The sequence below is a fragment of the Sphaerodactylus townsendi genome, linkage group LG08 (assembly GCF_021028975.2).
Source record: "Sphaerodactylus townsendi isolate TG3544 linkage group LG08, MPM_Stown_v2.3, whole genome shotgun sequence".
NCBI classification, from domain to species: domain Eukaryota; kingdom Metazoa; phylum Chordata; class Lepidosauria; order Squamata; family Sphaerodactylidae; genus Sphaerodactylus; species Sphaerodactylus townsendi.
The window spans coordinates 83,641,559-83,661,202 of record NC_059432.1 but is presented as its reverse complement, the minus strand read 5'-3'; the positions used below and the strand labels follow the sequence as shown (position 1 = coordinate 83,661,202).

At 39.4% G+C, this 19,644-nt stretch overlaps 1 protein-coding gene across 1 annotated transcript; it reads right to left on the bottom strand.

The window, feature by feature from the left end:
- Nucleotides 1-877: 877 nt before the first annotated feature.
- Nucleotides 878-15,865, bottom strand: DIPK2A (divergent protein kinase domain 2A). The gene is made up of 3 exons (XM_048506247.1): nt 14,808-15,865; nt 5,686-5,989; nt 878-4,174 (listed from the first exon to the last, which is right to left on the bottom strand). Exons 1-3 carry the CDS (start codon nt 15,459-15,461, stop codon nt 3,843-3,845), a joined length of 1,290 nt encoding a protein of 429 aa, XP_048362204.1. The 5' UTR covers nt 15,462-15,865; the 3' UTR covers nt 878-3,842.
- Between the last annotated feature and the right edge of the window lie 3,779 nt (nt 15,866-19,644).

Sequence of the window (19,644 nt, the reverse complement as noted above, 5' to 3'; positions counted from 1 at the left end):
TTGAGCACATTGTAGCAAAGCCTGTTTTTCTTGTTTACACTTTTCTTCAGTGAAAAACATGGAAGAGGATAAATTGATGGTTCTGTACAGTAAAAAAGTAAGTTGTGAATGTTTATATTGAGAACATCAGTTAAAATGCTGTCTTTGGTCTTCAAAGGACTTCCATGTGAATTCTTTCACAACAAAACACTGTAAATGTTTCATTTCATCTACAACTATGGAAACACCTCCTCTCTCTCTAGGTCACATAACGTCGATATATAGAATTAAGCTCTGCACGTTAACATACCTGATTTCAGCGTCTTTTTACAGTATTGTACAAATATGTTCCTTATGCAGCATCAGTGCTCAACCTACATCTAATCCCCATTTTAGTTTGTATGCATTTGAGTAAAAAAGATAGGCAATGCAAAGAAACAGCCACCATTTTAAAAAGGATTTTGTTATCAAGGCAGACTGAGAATAGTCTACAGCAGCCATTAATTCCACAAACAGCATGCAACCAAGCTCCTATAATTGCTTATAGTAAGTAATGTCCTACCAACCTCAGCAGCCGCAGCAGCTAGCAAACCTTGTGTTCAGTAATGAAATTAGATAGCAATAGTGGTAACTTTTTCAAAAAGAGAGCCAAGCAAGACTAGACTTTCAGAATCTTATCAAATAAGAGGGTTTAGTGAATTTGTTGGCTTATAACTTCTTGCAGCAATCCAACGTTAGTGGCCTAGAATGACAAAATAAGCCTTATTCTATTTTTATCCAAAGTTTATTATTCAAATACCTGAAGGCTCTGGTTTACTGATTACTATTTTTGAAGTTGTAAATACTACAGTAGTTAACTGAAGTACTATTTCTATTCAAAACAGAAGTGAAGACCCAATTACATCCTGCTGATACATCTTGCAGTTTACAAATAGCTCCACAATGGAGCACATTTAAAACAGACAATTTCCTCAGGCTCTTATCTCCCTGAACAATTCAGGGGACAAACAGACAAAATCCATTGTAACTGTACAGGTATCCATTGTAATAGTACAACAGAACAAAATTCACTGTAACAGTACATGTATCACACTAGCATGCATTTTTGTAGAAATTTCTCAGAAATCTATTATGTCTGTACCATATTGCCATGTAAGGCAGGGTTTTGGATTCTCTCCATTTCTGTAAGAAAATTACATGGCAGCACCTGATGTTTTGCTCTGCATTCCCTCAATGGCTGAATTTTTAGAAATAACTTTATCAAGAGGAAGGAGCAGGCCCATATGCAGCAGGGAACAGATGCAACAACAACGTTATATACACTGCTTCATCGTCTTATATCATTATTTTAAAAGGTAATGGCCTTATTAATACCAATCACAAAAATCTTGGCAGACCTCTTTAATGATCATATAGTATAAAAGTGCATTAAATATGAAGTCAAGAAAAGTTGTTTTTTAAAGTACTTTTTTATTAAGAGTCAAGAAGTTGTAAAAACAACCTTAGTATAAAGGCACAGGAGACAGTTTTGATAATCAAATTAAACAGTAACTTACAGTACAAAAGACAATTTTATGCACATACAAACCCCAAACATCTCATTCAAAAATATTCACCATTATTTGTGGACAATGACTAAAAATATAAATTGTCCTTGTACAATAAATACTTGATAGGTGCAAATTGAAGAAAACTTATTGCTTTCCACATAGGTGTTTTCCCTGTAGACTGAGAATTATGGACTCCTTTTGAAGTTAGAATCCTGCTTATCAGCACAGTTTCATGATAAAACAATGAACTCCAACCTCAACCTCACAAGGAACATTTAGCAGTTGAATAACTGCCTCCATAGCTGGCAGTGTTTATGGTGTTTAAAGCCTACAGAACTCCTACAGCAATCACACATCTCATTCACCTAAAACAGAGGGTATTAAATTAATATTGTGTAAAACAAGGCCTTTCTGTGGCAGGCTAACATTTAGTCTCACATTTAGCGTTTGCTCAATACTTGAGCCAAGAAAGTCAACTTGAATCCTATATAAATACATATGGTAAAATCCATAAAGTTAGGCAACCCTATGCTTTCCTGGAATAACTGGGCTCTAAGGATTTAAATCTGAATTATTTCAGAGGGACCCAAACATGCCTCAGAGGCTCTAGATTGTGCCCACAATACCTGAAGTAAAAAGGTTTGTGCCACAGCAAGAAGTATTTTTTTCCTGTATGAGACAGAGCCAAGCCCAACCAGATAACTAAGAAAGCAATTCTGAGTACTTGCAAAAAAAAAGCTGCTGAATGTTTTAACTACATAAGCTGAACAAAAAATTAAAAGTTTTGCCTTTTTAAAAGCTTCTGAAATATTCCATGTTTTCAGAGCTTTGAAACTGATCGATCTTTTCCCTACCATTTTCCTATAGTACTTGCTTTCATCTGTTCATGAGTCATTTTTTAGCAGAATAGCAATCATTATTGTGTGAACCCCACCCCCATCTCACTCCAGCTCAGAAAGATAATTTTGGCTTGCTGTCACTTTGTTGCTGCTGCAACCAAACTTTATTCAGGATCAGAATTTCACCATTCTAGCCAGGAGAACCTTTGCAGCTGCTACCACACATAAAGAAAAGTAAAGAAAGTTTCCGTGAACGGATTCCGTTTTAGAATTGTTTCAATTTCTCATGCAACATCTGAGCCATTTTAGGTACACATGAACCATCACAAGGTTGTTGAATTACTACTGGTTGTTAAATTACTGCTGAAAGACTTAATGCAATGCAAGGTCTCTACAGAAAACATGAAGAGTCCTATTAGTCAACCCTATCGTTGAAAGTTCTATAAACATCATCACATTGCAAATTCAGCAGAACTGTGAATAATACAGAACAAATGCCAGCCTGCTAGGCATTTCCTCATTCTTGTGTGGAGTTTAAGCTTAACCAGTAGCAAAATTTCTTCAAAGGAATAACTGCAAACCCACTGAAATCCGAGTTGTCAGTGAGTTAGTGCCACTACAGTAAATAATCTTGTTTAAATGACTAGAGACTCATACACAACCATTTTCTTTGGTTTATGATTTACTATACCAGTAAAACTTTGTATTTGTTTTAACCAGATGTGTCCCCAAACTTCCAATTACCTTGGTTCAAAATTAGTCAGCGATTCCCTGCCGAATGGACTGATTACATACTGGAATAATGATAAGAGTTTTAAACCAAACCAATTTGTGAAGCATTACCTGCAGCAGAATTACAAAGAATTCAGAAGCGTCTAGGTTATGTTCACACAATATTTAAGAGTATGCTTATAAAAGCATTCTTAATAAGGCATACTAACAGTAAGGAACAGTGGAAACAACTCAACATTAGAATAAGCATAGGAATCCTGTCCTCACAGTAAGTGCAGCACAGCATTTCAGGAAAACCTATTAGTTTCAGGAATAATGAGTCACATGTAGGGCATGTCAGCATGTATCTAACTGTCACTTTAGTAGGCCATAAGAATGAAAACAAAAATCTGAAATGGACATCAGAAATAAAGCCTTTAAAACAGGCCAATATAACTTGACTTTCCAAATAAGGGCATCAGCCCCATTAAATGGTGGTACTAACACAGCCTGTGTTCAGTACCATTTCACATGCTAGTCAATTCCTCAGTCTTCTCCCAGTTAGGAGTAGCTCAAGTGTCACTGGGGTATGTAACTCAGTCAGCTTATACAAAATATCCTTTAAGTAACATAAAAGTGTATAGTTCATTCTCTTCTTCTGGCTTCTTGACCTTGTTTGACTTTCAGAACTCACTTGCCCGTATGTCTTGTCCCAACATATTCGCTGTCATCATAAGACTTCTGACCATCCACCCACCATCAACTACCTAACATTATTACTCAGTCGTCCAAGATATTCACGCAGTTCTTTTGCAGCTTGAAATCTACCGTATCTCTTCTTTGGATTGGCACACTCATCCAGCAAGGCCTCAAGTCGACCATCTTTGGCAATTTCAGCTGGAGTATCATGAAGAAGTCCTCCAGAAGTGCCACGCCAGGTGGCGTGTCTCGATAAAAGGTTCTGGCAAATAGCATAGTAATTATGGTCCACAGTGACACGAGTGCACAAAATCTCCTTTGAGAAAGAGAGACAAGCTTCCTTATCACAGTCATCAAACCTGCTTTCGTACCATACATCCCAGTTTTCAGGTTTATCTGTGGAAGTCATAAAGAGAACAAAGAGAAAAAAATGAAGAGGTTGGAAAATAAAGTAATTATCCAATTCTCATGATTTCACTGGTTTAAGAAGACTTTAATGGAATATTAGAACATAAATGGTTATGACTTTACAGAATCTTGGTTTCAGTGCTGTCTAAATCACAAATTTGTGCCAGTACTGGTTTGTGATAGTTTAATAAATAGTGGAGGGGGGGGGGGGGGGAGGAGATTTTTCTGTTTATTACAGGGACAATCAGAACAAAAGCAGTTTAAGAGGACGTAAGAAAGCATGATTTTTAATGAACAGACATGCTCCCACCACCTAGAACAGGTATAGATAAGACTCTGAACTACATTTTGAAATAATAGTTATGAGAAGGATTATCCAATAAGCTTTCTACAGCAACTTCAACAGCACTATTACATTTCTTGCATAGTAAGCAAATACCAAAAATCTGGTTTGGTTTTGTTCAAAGTGCTGATGTACTAATGAGATTTCCAGTTCTGACTTGTTCAGGTAATTGTTATTTCAGAATCTAAATTTGTAAGACTGATCACTACACTAGCTGAACTGCTTTTTCCCACAGCACCAAAACACCACAGCTCAGGGTGGATTAAAATTATTTTTTTCAAAGAAAAATTCATCGTTTTTTAAAAATTTAAATCAGATTTTTGTATTTTTAAATGAAATGATTTTTGAGAAAAAATCTATCTAAAGATAGTCTTCTATTTAAGATACTATATAGTCCAAAAGTTATTCATCGTGAAATAAGGATTAGTTTTTAACTATGTAGAACGAGGCTGTATGTTTACACAGTGTTTAACTTTTGAGGTAAATAAATGCCATTCATCCTTTCACAATATCATGCTCTTCCCAAAAGTTTCTGTAAAATCGTTTTGGGCAATTTTTATACCTAGAAGATATTATCACAGATGTTTGGTTTTACATTTTTCAAAACTGAATTTCTGACTGCAGAGATTACATTCACCTTCACAGCATTTTACTGTCATTTTGATACAGTTGCTCTGAAGAAATAGAGAGCTGAAACAAGCAAATATTCCTTTTGTTTGTTAACATGGATGTTTAAGCAAATACAAAAATACACATGCTATAATGTTATCATTTTGGTTAAATAAAACTATTTAAATTGTTACTAAGGTAATGATTATTTTACTCCTTTCAAGAAAGTACAGCAGAAAGGTTGTCCAAATATGGATAATCAGTCTATTAAACAGGAGATGGTTCACCTTGCAATGATTTCATAATTATTTATCTATGTATTTCTAATAGTAAAACCAAATCAGTATTTTTGATACAACTGTAAAACTAATCAGAAAGGTTATTTTTCAAAAAAATGAAACCTGTATGTTAAAAAACATGGTTCAAATTAATTCTTACTAATGATTCAAATCGTGATTTAAATCAAATCTACCTTGGCACAGCTTAAACTGTTAAATGCAAACAAAAAAACTGACAAATGAAAGCAGTTGAACAGAAACCAACTTACTCTGTTTGATTAACCTTTTGTCGGCCACCAAAACATTTTCAGCGTCCACAATAATAACCTTCCCATCTCTAGGGCCTACTGCAAAGTTGTCAAAGCTGACATCGAGGAGGTAGAGTGCAAATTCAAAGTCATTGTTTGTCAGCTGCTCTGCTATTTCCATTAACTGCCATGCCAGGTCCACTCGTTTTTCCCATGGGGCACTGAAGTAACTCCATAGTTCTTCTCCCACATAGTTGACAGCCACCATTCTTCCACACGCACCCAGATACTTTGCAAATGGCCAGCCCTCATCAGAGGGAAAACTCTGCAACGGAAAAGACATTTATTACTGCTGAAATCAGAAGACCATTCCATTAACAAATAAGAACAATTTCAAAATTTTAAAAAGTGAGAATCCGAAGAATTTAATTACTTGAAAAAGAGTCCAGTTTTCCAGGTCTAAGTACTCCCACGAGTAACAGAGAGAAAAAACTTATCTGTGACACAGCAATATGCACCTTACCCCATTTTCTTCTTTTCTCATCAAAGTAATGTTGTATCAATTTAAGCTCATGCTATCATTCACCCTTTATTCTTACTTCCTAGGTTTATTTGGTACCAGGCCTAAACAACTAACCTTACATCAGAAACCCAAACTACACTTTCAACCATTTAGCAACTATTCATACTTTCCCCAAATTTACCCTATGCTGTCAAAGCTAAAACTTCAGCAATTTAAAGTTTTTGTTCCCATAACGCCACAGAATAGGTTTTTGTTTCTTGCACATTTGCTGGGTTCTTCAGTGCAAGGGAAGTCTATTTCCAATCTGACAGGTCTGGGTTTTCAAAGAAATGCCAAACTGCAGGCATTATTGATGCTGTTGCAGACAATGCAATATCTTTATTTGGCTGTTTCTTCAGAAGATGTTTACTAAAAGTATCTAGAAGCAATGAATGACAGAACCTTCCACAACAGTGTCCCATCACACACTCAGGACTGTATTATCATGGATTATATCCCCAAAACGTCCTTGCTAAATTGCTGACACAGAAATGAAAAGGTTCCTGTTTTATAAACCGCTCAGAAAACGTATATAGAGAAATGAGTTGTGACCATTTTTTCTCAACCAAGAATGACTGGTGAGGGGTAGTAACATGTTGCAAACTGAGCCATTAATATCTACAACTTTCTTTCTACCCTCACCTAACTTAACTGACTTCACAGCATCCTTTGAGGAACTGACGACGTGGAAAGATCAGGGTTTCAAAGCACAGAAAGATAAGGCACATATTCTATTTTTGTACAAAAATACAACCAACCCCCGCTTCCTGTTTCATACTTGAACAGGTGAACTTTGCATAATGGGGCCTCAGGGAAACATTATGCAGATATTCTAATTAAAAATAACCACGTGGTGGGAATATCAGTTAACTCTTTCGGTTAGATGACATAGTGCACCTATTGGACATGTTATCTCTTGATTCTCACTCTCCACCTCGCCCCAAGGAATGGTCGACGCTGCCTAATGCATTCCAGTGGAAAATAAACAGCATCAGCAAGTCATATGCCAAAGCCTCAAGGATTTCAGTACTTCAGAATGCTTCCAAATGTCAGAAGCAGCTTCAATCAGATTACATGCCCATCTGAAGTTAAGCTAAAAGGCATATTTGGATTATGTTTGAATTAACTGCATTCAGAATGCACACTTGTAATATTTAGGATGTATGTTTCATAAGCACAGTATCTTTAAAAAATCTCTCTGAGACTATCAACGCACACAAAACCCTGAAGTAGTTGTCCATCACCTACTGGTTAGAGAGCAGAGTAAGTGATGGATCTAGAAGCTGCTCGTCTGGAAAGAACTGTTAGTTGCAACACATAAAGCTTGTTCATCATATCATTTTGGTGTTTGGTCATATAAACAAGTGTTCCTAAAACAAATAGGAAAGCAACCCAGAAGAAAAGGAACAAGGTAAGCAACAGTAAGGAATCAAAGAATCACATTTGCATGAATTTTAATTTTAGAAACACAAGCTATCTTGGGACATGAAATACTTGTGTTCTGCTAGAGCACATGGGAAACAACCACACAACACTGCATGTTTGTCTCACTCTTTATTTTTTTTTCAGCAGTCAATCCACAATCACTGGAATTGATCTGGTTTTTTTTCTGCACATTTGCCCTCCCTCTGCAAAGAGAAAGAGAGCTGGAATAAGCAGGCAGAAAGAGAGAGCTGGGAACAGGACATAAAATTTAAAAGACAGCTGGGGAAGTAGGGCAGCCAGACAGAGCTGGGGTAGGAGGGCAGAAACAGAGTTGGGGTAACAGGGCAAAAAAAAAGGAAGAGAGAGCTTGGGTAGCAGGGGAGAAAGAAGATTAAGAGTGGTAGGTTGGAGAGTGAGAGGTAAAAAAAAGGAGAACAGAAGAAAAAGGTGGGGTGCCTATAGAGAATTCTCCCCAGCTTCATAGGCACAGGCTGCCCCCCCTTTACAAAGTAGGATCCAGGATTGCAAATGGGGGGTGCCTATGGAGTTCCCCATCTCCTCCCCATCTTCACAGGCACCCTGTTGACTCTCTCTCCCTCTCCCCACTTTGCAAAGCCAGGATTCAGCTTTGCAAATAATTTTCTAGAACCTTTTGTATTTTATCACACAACAGGCTTTATTACTAGTAGCAACATATACCTACTGTATAGTCCTAACGAGAGTTAATCCAATCTAAGCCCATTCATTTCAATTGATTTAGACTGGAGTAACTCTACATAGGATTGCACTGTTAGCGTGAGCACCAAAGGAACGTGTATTACCTCTATTTTGTCAGTAGGCCTTAAACTCAAACAGTAACAATGAGTCAATATTGTCAGTAGTTTTTGATTACACAGGATATAGGATACTGTGAAGTTAAACAGAAGAGCTAGTAAGAGGCACAACAAATCTAACTTAATTAGATGAAAACAAGTATTCATGCCACCTATAAGGTTTCTCCTTGCCAGGATTTTTAAAAAATGTTATGATTCACGGTATGTTTACAACTACTGCTTAGACACCCAGGAATAAAATAAATATTTGATGGCTTATTACTCACATTGCATTAAAACTGTAATGAAAAAGGACCACATGGCAGTCCTCTTCTACCACTGCAGCAACCACTACAAAGGCTACCATCTATAGCTTCTACCATAAGTGTCCAGAAATCAAACCAAAATTAAAATATTTTGACCACGTGAAGAGTAAACTGATTGTAACGTGGCCTTCTATAATAGTAAACTATGTTATAAATACTTGATTTAAAAATTAAATCCCAAGCAAATAAAGAAGTGTTAAAAAATTAACTTTTACATCGCTTTGCATATACTCTTAGGCGGATTCCACGTGGGTCAAAAACAGTGGTGGGAAAACGGTGTAAAATGGTTTAAAACGATGTAAAAGGGTTTACACCGTTTTCACACCGCTGTTTTTGGCCCATGCTGAATCCACCTAAGAGAAGCAGCAGTATGTCAACTCAAGATCACTTAGCGTTTGGAGAGAATTTCACTAAGACTTTGACTCTTGGATTGCTGCTTGCTAGGTTTTAGAAGGTAGTTGTGCTACTCTGCCATAGCTAACTTTCAGAAGTTCATATCCTGAAAATTGTGTTGGTTGCTAAGGTGATGATGCCCAGCTGTTGCTTACTATGTTAGTGTTTAGCTACAATTTCATGTCCCTGCTCTCTCGGCCTGCTTCCCATGGTCCTAGCCTTTACATCAGAGAGGTCATAACTCCTGGTCTCCCTCCTCCTGTTGAATGCTTGAAGTTCAATGCGTTCTATGCTCAGCAGGTTAAAGATCTTGAAAAACTCAAAATCACTTATTTCATGAAAGCACCAGTATGAGCTCCATATCCTAAATTAAACTGTACAGTTCTCAAACTATTGATAATTATATCTAGTATCACCAAGAACATTTTATGTTGGAGGAAAAACATTGACCAGTAACTACTATTAGCCCCTGCCTTTAGATGTTTCTCAGCACTCAAAGAAACAGAAGTCCATTAATTTTTCATTTCCCCATCAGTCACCAACTAGAGTGATAATTGAAGTGTTCCAAACAAGTATGCATGAGAAAAGTACAGATTAACCAGCACCCAATAGTTTGCAGCGTTTAACTGTAAATACATATATACCATCTTGCAGGACTGCTTAATTTGTGTTTATATAAAGAAGCAGAATAAAAATATTTTAAACAAATATTTCAAAGATAGTTTATAAAATATTAAGTTTCTCTTAACTAGTTAGTTATGTACCTGTTTAAGAAATATCCCAGTTATAAAAATGAAAAAGTAAGATGGTTTTAATAATTTAAAACTGTCCAGTCCAGTTTGGCCAGCTGTACATTTGCCGAATACTGATGTTTACCCATCCAAAAAACGAGGGCCTATGAAGTTCATTCTTAGCCGTGTGCTATGAAATAAAGGGGATTCTTAGTGATGTGCTTAATCTTTAAGCTAAGCAAGATCATCCTCTGTTAGTACTTGGATGGGAGACCACCCAAGAAGTTCCTGGTGGCAACACAGGCAATGGCAAACCGTCTCTTGCCTTGAAAACCCTTGGATGATGTCAAAAATTGGCTGCAGCTTTGCAGCATCTTGCATTACCACCGCATAATCTTGAAATAAAGTTTTGAAAGGGAATGGTGTATACTGTATGGCAGTAGTTTCCATTACACTGTTTTAGACAGGGACTTGAAAAGTTGTCCACAGACAGTGATCTGTGAAAATGCCTATTTTAAGGTATCTAACCAATGAGATATCAAGAATAAATGCTAACAGGGAATCAATACTCCAGGTCAAGGAAAACAAAGTTTGCCTTCAATATATTTTTGAATCCACAGCACCCATATTTCCCTTAAATGATTTAAATCTCAGTATGAATACAGCCAAATTTTTATTGCTCAGAAATAAGTAGTTTTTCCACTATGACTGACTGCAGTCAGACGAAGAATGCCTGCATAGTGGATTAAACAAGCACAAACTTCTTTTTTTGTAAACAGATCTACTAACCCTTCAGACAAATGGTTCCAGCCTCACAAAGTAGCAATGAACACAATCACTCTCTATAGCAGTAAGTTGTATTTAAAACTGAGATAAAATTGCTAGCAATGATCTGTTTGACTATTTATTGATTGCAGGCCCTTGTGACAGACGTTTCTGGATTATCATTGACTGGAACATCCAGCAAATTCATCCATGGAACTCTACAAATTAACAGAAAGCTTTCACTGAGATAAATTTATTTTGTTCAGCAACTTAAATAGGAATGAGATCTATTTTAGTACCCAGACTATTAAGGTTTAACCAAATAGTTGAATGCCTAATATTTAAGAGTATGGATGAAATGAAGGTTAGACATTACTATGATAAAGCCTTTCCTCTAGTATCCACAATCGCTTCAAATGTAGGTCAAGCTTAAATAATCTCAAAACTAGCTACAATAAAGGCTGTGGTGGCAATGTACATTCTGTAAACAGAGCCACTTTACAAGTAATCCATACTGAAAATAGGCTTCACACTAAGCTTTCAATCTCGGACAGAAAGTCTGATAATCCAAGAATCACTGCAGTTCAGTGGATTATTCAAGACACATTTCCCATTATAAGTTCAAGCTTTCCAGTTATTGCCTATTTGAATGTCATTTCAATATCACCACAATCTGTCAACAGAAATGAATACTACCCACCCCCTTTCTCAATCATCAGCATGCTTATAGAGTAATTTAAGGCCACCAGGATATTCAGGAAATCAACAGAAAACAAAGGCATTAGAAGAAACATTCTCATATACTGTCAAGAACTGCCTTGCCATAATTTGGACATCAGTTTTATGGATTTCACAACTACTTACATACGTAAGTAATCAGTATAGATCTTTTTTAAAAACCTAATTTCCTCTCCATAAAGTGTATTTTAATTTGTAATTTATTAAGAAGTTGACAAATTATGCACACATATTAATATGCTAATTGGCACCCTGCAACAAAAGCCTAGTGACACTTTAAACAATAACATTTCTTTTAATAAAAGCTTTTGAGAGTCATAGCTCATTTAGAAGAAGCTCACCAACTTCTGCTTTAATAAATGTGAGACAAGATTCAAACATGCATGCTTAAGTATCTGGAACCTGATTACACAAAATCAGTCCAGCTGGGAAAGCCATTCCTTTTTCTACAGCCTTTAAAGAACTGTGAGAAGAAACACAGTACTTGCCAGTTCACTAAAATAAAACCATAGATGCACACACAGCCACTAAAGTTTATCTTTTTTATTTAGCAGTACCATTCACAGGTATGTGACTTCATAGACAGTAAAGGGCAGAGCGATAAGAATGAGGTACCATGATGGCTGCATGCAGAGCATAATTTGATTATGGCACCAGCATTGCAGACAAGTACATTATTGAACATATTTATAAGGAGGTGAGGGGTCTCCACCTTACAGTGAATGTTTTAACCAACACAGGACATGCACTCTTCCACTCAACCACTTTACCAAGTTGGATTAAAAAAGGTTTACCAAAATCTATTTTGTTTGGTATCTGATACAAAATATCAGCTCCATTCATTAATATTTCAGGTAATATATTCTGAATCAGGTCTCAGTGTCTGCACTCTCTGCCCTTATAATTGGAAGTTAAATTTTAAAACATCTGTTAATTGCAACTAATATCCCTAATATCACAGATATTTGAAGATAAGCATTATCAGACTCTGTAAGGTTAATCTAGGTTACACTTCAAGAGTATCAGCCAATACAGGATTTCTACACACAGAAAACATTCCGAAACTATATTAAACAGGAGACTGCAACTGAAGCTACAACCAGAAGCAGACTTCCTGTCAGCTATGGTTGAAAAACCTGACTTGATTTCAAATTGATGGCACTGCTTTAAGTAAAGTTAAAATTCATACAACAGCTGGTACATGTCAAATCACTAAGCAGTTCAACACAGCACCAGCTGTTTCAACAGTCCACTTGATCCTTGTTTGTCAACCATTTCAGCTTGTGGAAGTAACTCAACAGTTTTTTTAAGCATCTTAATGCCTATCTCCAAACTTTAAGGTGGTATTTCTAGTGTAAAACACCAAGAGAGAACCTGACTCTCAGAACTTAGGGCTACTCATCTTACGGTAATGCTCAAGGAATGTCATTTACATTAGACTATGTGATGCAATGTTGCAGCAACTTAAGTTTGTCGCTTTTCATCTCTTTAGACCCTAACAGATTGCAATACAGATTCATGAAAAACATGAACACCTATACTATTTATGTAATTATACCATGGGGTATGCTCAATTATATAATCAGTCTCCAGAATTGGTGACATTTAAACTAAAATGTATTATTTCATAACTTAACCTAACAGCGTGCTTGCACTTTCATAAAAATCTTAAGATAGAACTGTAATTGGAAGACAGTTGACAAATGTTATATAACTGAGTTTCAGGAATATTGTCAATATATTAATGTTAATATCCTACCATGGACTATAAGTATTAGGACAAATCAAACAGTACCTCAAATTTGAGTTAATGAACCTTCTTGTCTTTAGTCACAGTGCCACCAAGCCTGCTACCTAAGATACAACAATTTTACCCACTATTGATTACCAGAGGGAACAGAAAGGTCACCAAAAATACAATAGGTTGTGAGAGGTCTGCCTCTATTACAAATTATAGTTACAGAATATACACAGCAAATTGGAGAACAATTCTTTAAAGACAGATCTAATGAAATAGGCTTTACTGGGTTCAACTCTGATACACATCTGAAGAAGTGGGTGTAGATCACAAGCTTTGGAAATCTTAAAGGAGCCACAAGATCCTTTTTAGGTTTTTGTTGTTGTTTTCCGCTGCAATACTCTAACAAAACTTCCACACCTGAATGTACATACAGAGATGATACAAAATTACCCAAAATATTCAAGGAATTAAAGAAGCTTTAGTATCTGAATTCATACAAGAAACATTCCATGGGTGAAAAAGCTCTAGTTTGATTAAACAATTTGGCACAAAAGTATTTTAAACTGTGGCTCTTTACAGGAGGGAAAAATGAATTCTCCTTTACTATTTAATGTGCCATCTGAGGAAGGATGTAGTCTCTGAAATGATAAGCCTCCATCAATAATCTTAAAAGGTACTAAAGGATTTAGGTTCGTCTATACAGAAGTAAGTCTCAAACGTTTATACTCCAGCTTAGGACAGCGGCTTTGGGCTTTAAATACTGTATGCAGGCATTTCCAGAAACTCCGTGGTCATATAACTAGTGCGTAATTATTTTTTAAGCAGTTAATAGGCTGATGTGTGTATTCTTGCTTTAACTCTTGAGTCCCAGAAAAAGGACGTTATAAAAGCCAGACACTCTTAGCACACAACACTATCCACAAGTGAGTGCAACCAATAGTCTGATTTCAGTTGATTTAGAAGAGATAGTTGTAATGGACTGTAAATCAGGTCTGAGTCAGTCAGCCTGAAGCAAAGAAGAAGTGTTGAATAAACACCTGGTTCTGAAAGCACAGTAGACAGACAGCATGGGGAAGAACTGTTCTTAACAATGCAGCCAGCTGGGAAATTTCAATGAAAGTGAGCGGGCAGCCTTGGAGGAAGGAAGCCCGGAGAAAGTAAGCACAATAGTGCAAATTCCATTTAAATGGCCTTTCAGTCCACAACGGTCTGAAATGGCCACCTGCACACTCGGCAGGCATTAATGTGCAAAATGTCAGAATTCTACCTAAGTAAAGATTGAAGGAAATAGCTGATGGGAAGAGAAGAGTAAAACAATACATAGCATTACAGACAATGGAATAAAAAAAACTGCACAAAGACTGCTTACTTTACACAAGTAAGCGAAGATTTTGCACACCCGGGAAGGGTCCTTCCAAATAACAGATCCTGGCTCTCAATAACAGGTGGATGGACAGAACAACTACCTGAAACGGTATGGGAGGTAGGTTTCCCACCAGTTGATCCTATCCAGCTCTCTTTCGCCAACATGGAAGAGGGGGGCAGGGTTACAAGGGTGGGCTTCCCACCAGTTGACCCTATTTAGCTCTCTTGCGCCAACATGGGAGACGGGGGTCGGTGGGTGGGTCAATGGGTCCCCCCCACCCTTACCTGCAGCACGAGGGGCTCCGGGTTGAAGGCCAGCGTGATGAGGAGCTGCATGCGCTCGGCGTCCTTGAGGTTGCGGAGCAGGAAGCTGCCCGAGTCCTTGGTCTCGGCGTAGCGCCGGACGAGGCGGTCGAGGAGCCGCTGCGAGGGGCAGTGCACCAGGTCCGACCAGCCCTCGACGACGTCGGGGGTGAGGAGCCGGACGTCGCCGTTGACGCGGGCGAACTCGGTGGCGGGCAGGGCCTGGAGGAGGTCGCAGCGGCCCCTGCCGGTGGCTCGCCGGCAGATCTTGGCGTCGATGTCGGCCAGCTCCCGCGCGGAGCCAAGGCGCTTGAGGACGACGCGGCGGCTCCCCTCGCGGGGCTCGCCGTAGCGGGCGAAGTAGACGTTCTTGACGTTGAGGAAGTCGAGGAGGCGCAGGCGGCCCCAGCTCTCCAGCCGCAGCTGCCCGTTGAGGAACTTGCGGCACCAGCTGGTGCCCCAGCAGGCCGGGCACTTGTTCAGTTGCAGGAAGCGCCGCTCGGCCAGCTCGTTACGCTGCAGCGAGGCCAGCAGCGACGGCGAGTTCAGGGCCAGCGCCGCCGCCAGGATGCCCAGCGCCGCTAGCTTCACGTAGCGGTACAGCCGCCCCAACTTCAGCGACACCAGCCGCAGCATCGTCCGTCCGTCCGTCCGTCGGCCCGTCGCTGCCGCCGCCGCCGGCCGGGCCAGCCGGCGGGGGACCCCCTCGCGGCCGCTCTCCCACCCCCCGCGCGTTCCGCTCGCCCCGCGCCGCAGCTCCCCGCCGACCAAACTCTCCGCCGCGGCGCTCGCCCGATAAAAAGGCAGCCAAGTTACTGGGGGAGGGAGGGAGCGAATGGGAGCGAAGGGGCGGCGCCGAGAACCCGCCGGACGGGATCGCCCCGCCCCCCTCGAGACGGGCAGCTACAACCAGGGCTACCGCCGCGCGCGCCAGCGGACGCGTGACGGGCGCGCGCTTTCTAATGGCTCCTGGACTAACACCTGCGTGGAGGTGGGGCAGAGGGCGGGTCGCCTCTAAGGCACACCCAGCCCAGCGGTGACGGCGGAGGTGTTGATAGTAATGAGGCGGAGCCGCAAAGGCGAGAGAGCTACTGGGAGGAGGGGGGAGGTGTGGCGTTCGCGTGAGCGCGCGCGCGCGCGCTGGAACGCACGAGGATTGGTTCGATGGTTTGTTTTTTTGGGCCCGGCCCACTTTCGTCCCCGCCTCCTCCCAAACAATCGTAAGCTGCCGGCGGGCGGTCTCGTGTCCTTCACTGATTTGTTGGGAAGAGGGGAGTGGGATCGGGGGAGACGGTGCTGGGTCCGCCATGTTGTCTTTATCGGAGTAGGTTGGTCGTGAGGGGAGGGTGGAGCGGGCCGCTTCCCGAGTCATGTGCCCCTCGGGCTTGCTTTCCGCTCTGCCTACCGAAAGAGGTGCTCGTCAGGAGGCGGACAAGGGATGGAGTTCCTTTTCTGACCTCTCTAGCCCCATCTCCGTCCTGAGGGGCCGAAGGGGATCCTTCATACAGCCTCGTCCTCGCCAGTTATCATTGGCGACGATATTGCCATAGAATCGCCAGGCTGGGATTTGGACGCTGGGGTGATTTAAATACAATCTCGCACGTGCCCCTTTGTGGCAGCAAAGCAGCTGATTAAGCCCCATGGCTGAATATGTGCACGAGCGTCGAGCATGGGGCTGATAACAAGCGAGGCACATTTAAGGATTGCAGTATGGAGAGAAGCGGAATAAGACAGTTTTCGTGATTTTAGATTATGGACAAGTTAAAATTGATAAGCATTTCATGTGAGGCACTTACTTCATGAAATTAATGGAGTGCATGAAGTTGGAAAATATCCAGAGAAGGGACTCCACTAACAATACTGGGAGTGAGCCTATTGAGGAGGATTTTAAGTTTAGGATTCTAAGAGACTGTTCCAACATGGGTCTGTTTAGTGGTGGTTACTCCCAATAAAGTGTGCTTCAGATTGCTGACTGTTGATGTCCACATTGGCTTCTAGATCCATTACACCGAAGAACTGTGAGAGTGCTGACGACTTAGCAGCAGTGTTTTGTTTTTAGAAATCCTGAGCACATTTTCACAAGTGATGGGAAGAACATGTTTTAATCTGTATGGTGTAATTATTCTATAGGAGGGGATTAGAAAAACTGGTTTGCGTAAAATGTTTTCTAGTCTTTTGATTGATGTATTATAAGCACAGCCTGCTGTGTCCTATGAAAATTACAGTTTGTTCCTCCTCCAACTCTTCCCACTTAGGCCACACTCAGCAAGTACAGCATTGTTTGGCCAGCTTTTCACAGCACCTGTAATGGAAAATCATCATATGCAGGCGGCTTGCATGTGATTTGATTTTCTTCAAAGAAATACTTTTCTCCTTGGGTAATCTGTGACATTTGAAGGAGATTTTATGTGTTTGACAGACTATGTCTGTGGCCTTTTGAAACTGTGTTGTCAAATGGTACTTGAGAATATACTAAATTTTGGCATTAGATGGCTTTTTCCTATGGTCATGAGTATTTGAACATCTCATCTTTGCTTTGCATTTTATGCAGTAATCCTGAGGACAGGATTAGAGATAGCCTGGAAATGTATTTCCCTAGCTGTCAATAGAAAGCTTGAGAATCAGAAACACTGACACCATGCTGCAAATGACTTTATGTAAAAATATTATTTAATTCTTTAAGATATTTATGCATGTCACTCTCAGCCAAAGATGTCAGGAAAAGAATTTATTTTAAAACCCTTACACATTTAGGTTAGGAACATCAACTGATTATTCAATGCCCATTGAGAAAATGTTTAACTAAAAAGCTGTAAAGAAACTAAGATAGTTAGTTCTGTACTCATTTGCGTAAGAGGAAATCTGTGTTATGGTCATTTTAAAATACCTTGATTAAGCATAGCAGTTAATAAGTTTACTAAAGCAAATATTCCTCTGTATTGAGCCTTAAAATTAGTTGAGGTATAATTAATAATTTTATGGCTGCACCAATTATGTTATGTCAGCATTTGAAGGTGCCCACAGGCTCAGAAAGTTTGGGGAACTCTGGATGAAGTTACACCTGTAGTAGAAGAAAGAGTTTGGCTTTGTACCTCACATTTTTGAACAGTAAGGAGTCTCAAAGCGGCTTACAAATTCCTTCTCTTCCTCTTCCCATAACAGACCCTTTGTGAGGTTGGTGGAGCTGAGAGAGTTCTGTATGAACTGTGACTAGCCCAAGATCACCCAGCAGGCTTCATGTATAGGAGCAGAGAAACAAAATCTAGTTCACCAGATAAGATTCCATCTCTCATGTAAAGAATGGAGGATCAAATCCAGTACTCCAGATTAGAGTCTTCATCTCTTAACCACTACACCATGCTGGCTTTCCAGTATAGAGAATCAAAGCCTTTCTGATTGACCTTTAATATTTTACTTGAGAGTTTGAAGTATACGTTTTGAAATAGTTGTAGAATTTATTTTGTATTTCATTAGATGTAACTTGAATGTGGAATTTTAGTACAAAGCACAAGTTTACAGTTTAAGCCATGTCTGAATCTGATTTTTAAAAATATGTTAAATATGTAAAATGTGATTTTTGTCATTTGTGTTTGACTCAAAAATACCAAATAACATTTTAACTAAATTGCATAGATTATACTATTTGCTTAAGTGAATTTGAAATGCATAAATATGCTTTTGCAAAATTTCCCTGGGAATTTAGTTAGTATGTGTGGTATTCTTCTGCAGTAATGGATGTAGCTGAGTTTAAAAATCCCTTGTTCCTGTATCAATAACCTGTTCAGATTACCTACAGTTTGGCTGGTAAATTCTCTTCTCTTTATTGTATTTGTTGCTTCCCAGTACAATACAAATTAGTCTTGTTCCTCTGCAGAATGCAACTAGTTCAAACTTGCTAAAATCAGTATTCCAGAAAACATGGCTGAGGCTTGAAGTCTGTGTTTCTGAAGTGGGATATCAGTAGTTGGTTCAACACAGTGAGAAGAGATTAGAGAATCTCTATTTAAACTTATCCCTCTGTAGACCCCTTCTGATTAGAAAGTACAGTAGAACCATCTACTGGACACTGGAGGAAGTAACAAGATATGTCTCAGGAAAACAGTCAGTGAAAAGAGGAGATAGCTGCTGTCTGTACACATCAAAAGTATAATTTGAATCAAGTTTTTTCCCCTGCACTCCCCTTACCTTGTGTTTCTTGAGTCTTTTTAATTTGTACACCAAATGGTAGAATTCTGTGTATCATGACTGATGTGAGTTGCGCTCTGTGTGTGTGTGTATATATATATATATACACACACACACAGAGCGCTACTCACATCAGTCATGATATATGATATATATATAGTCTTTGAAAGCTATGATAAACTGCGTGAATTCAGATATTTGCAAAAAGCATTTTCAGTGAAGATCCCTTCCATATCATAACATTTTCCTGTACATCATAGGAGATAGTTTGCCATGTCTCTGATTTTCCCCCTATTAGATAGTGGTTCATTTTATCATATCGTATATGGATGCAAACTTTGACCTGTACAGATGTGTCCACTGATACACAGTGTAAGTTTAACCTTAATTCAGGGGAATTCACTGAATTACTTTTGTAGTGCTTTCCATTTTTGTCTTCTTATCTTGAGTCTACCAGGCTCTGCTTTTGACAGGCAACTTAAGGTGCTTTGCAGCAAGGCTTCTATTGTGTTCTGTTTCATCAAAAGAGTTCAGTGGAAAGCATACACTACAAAGCTCCTGTAGAGTGCAGATGCATAGCATTCATTGTCAAATAACCTGGCCATCTCCTTAGAAAGCTTTTACATTTCTCTTC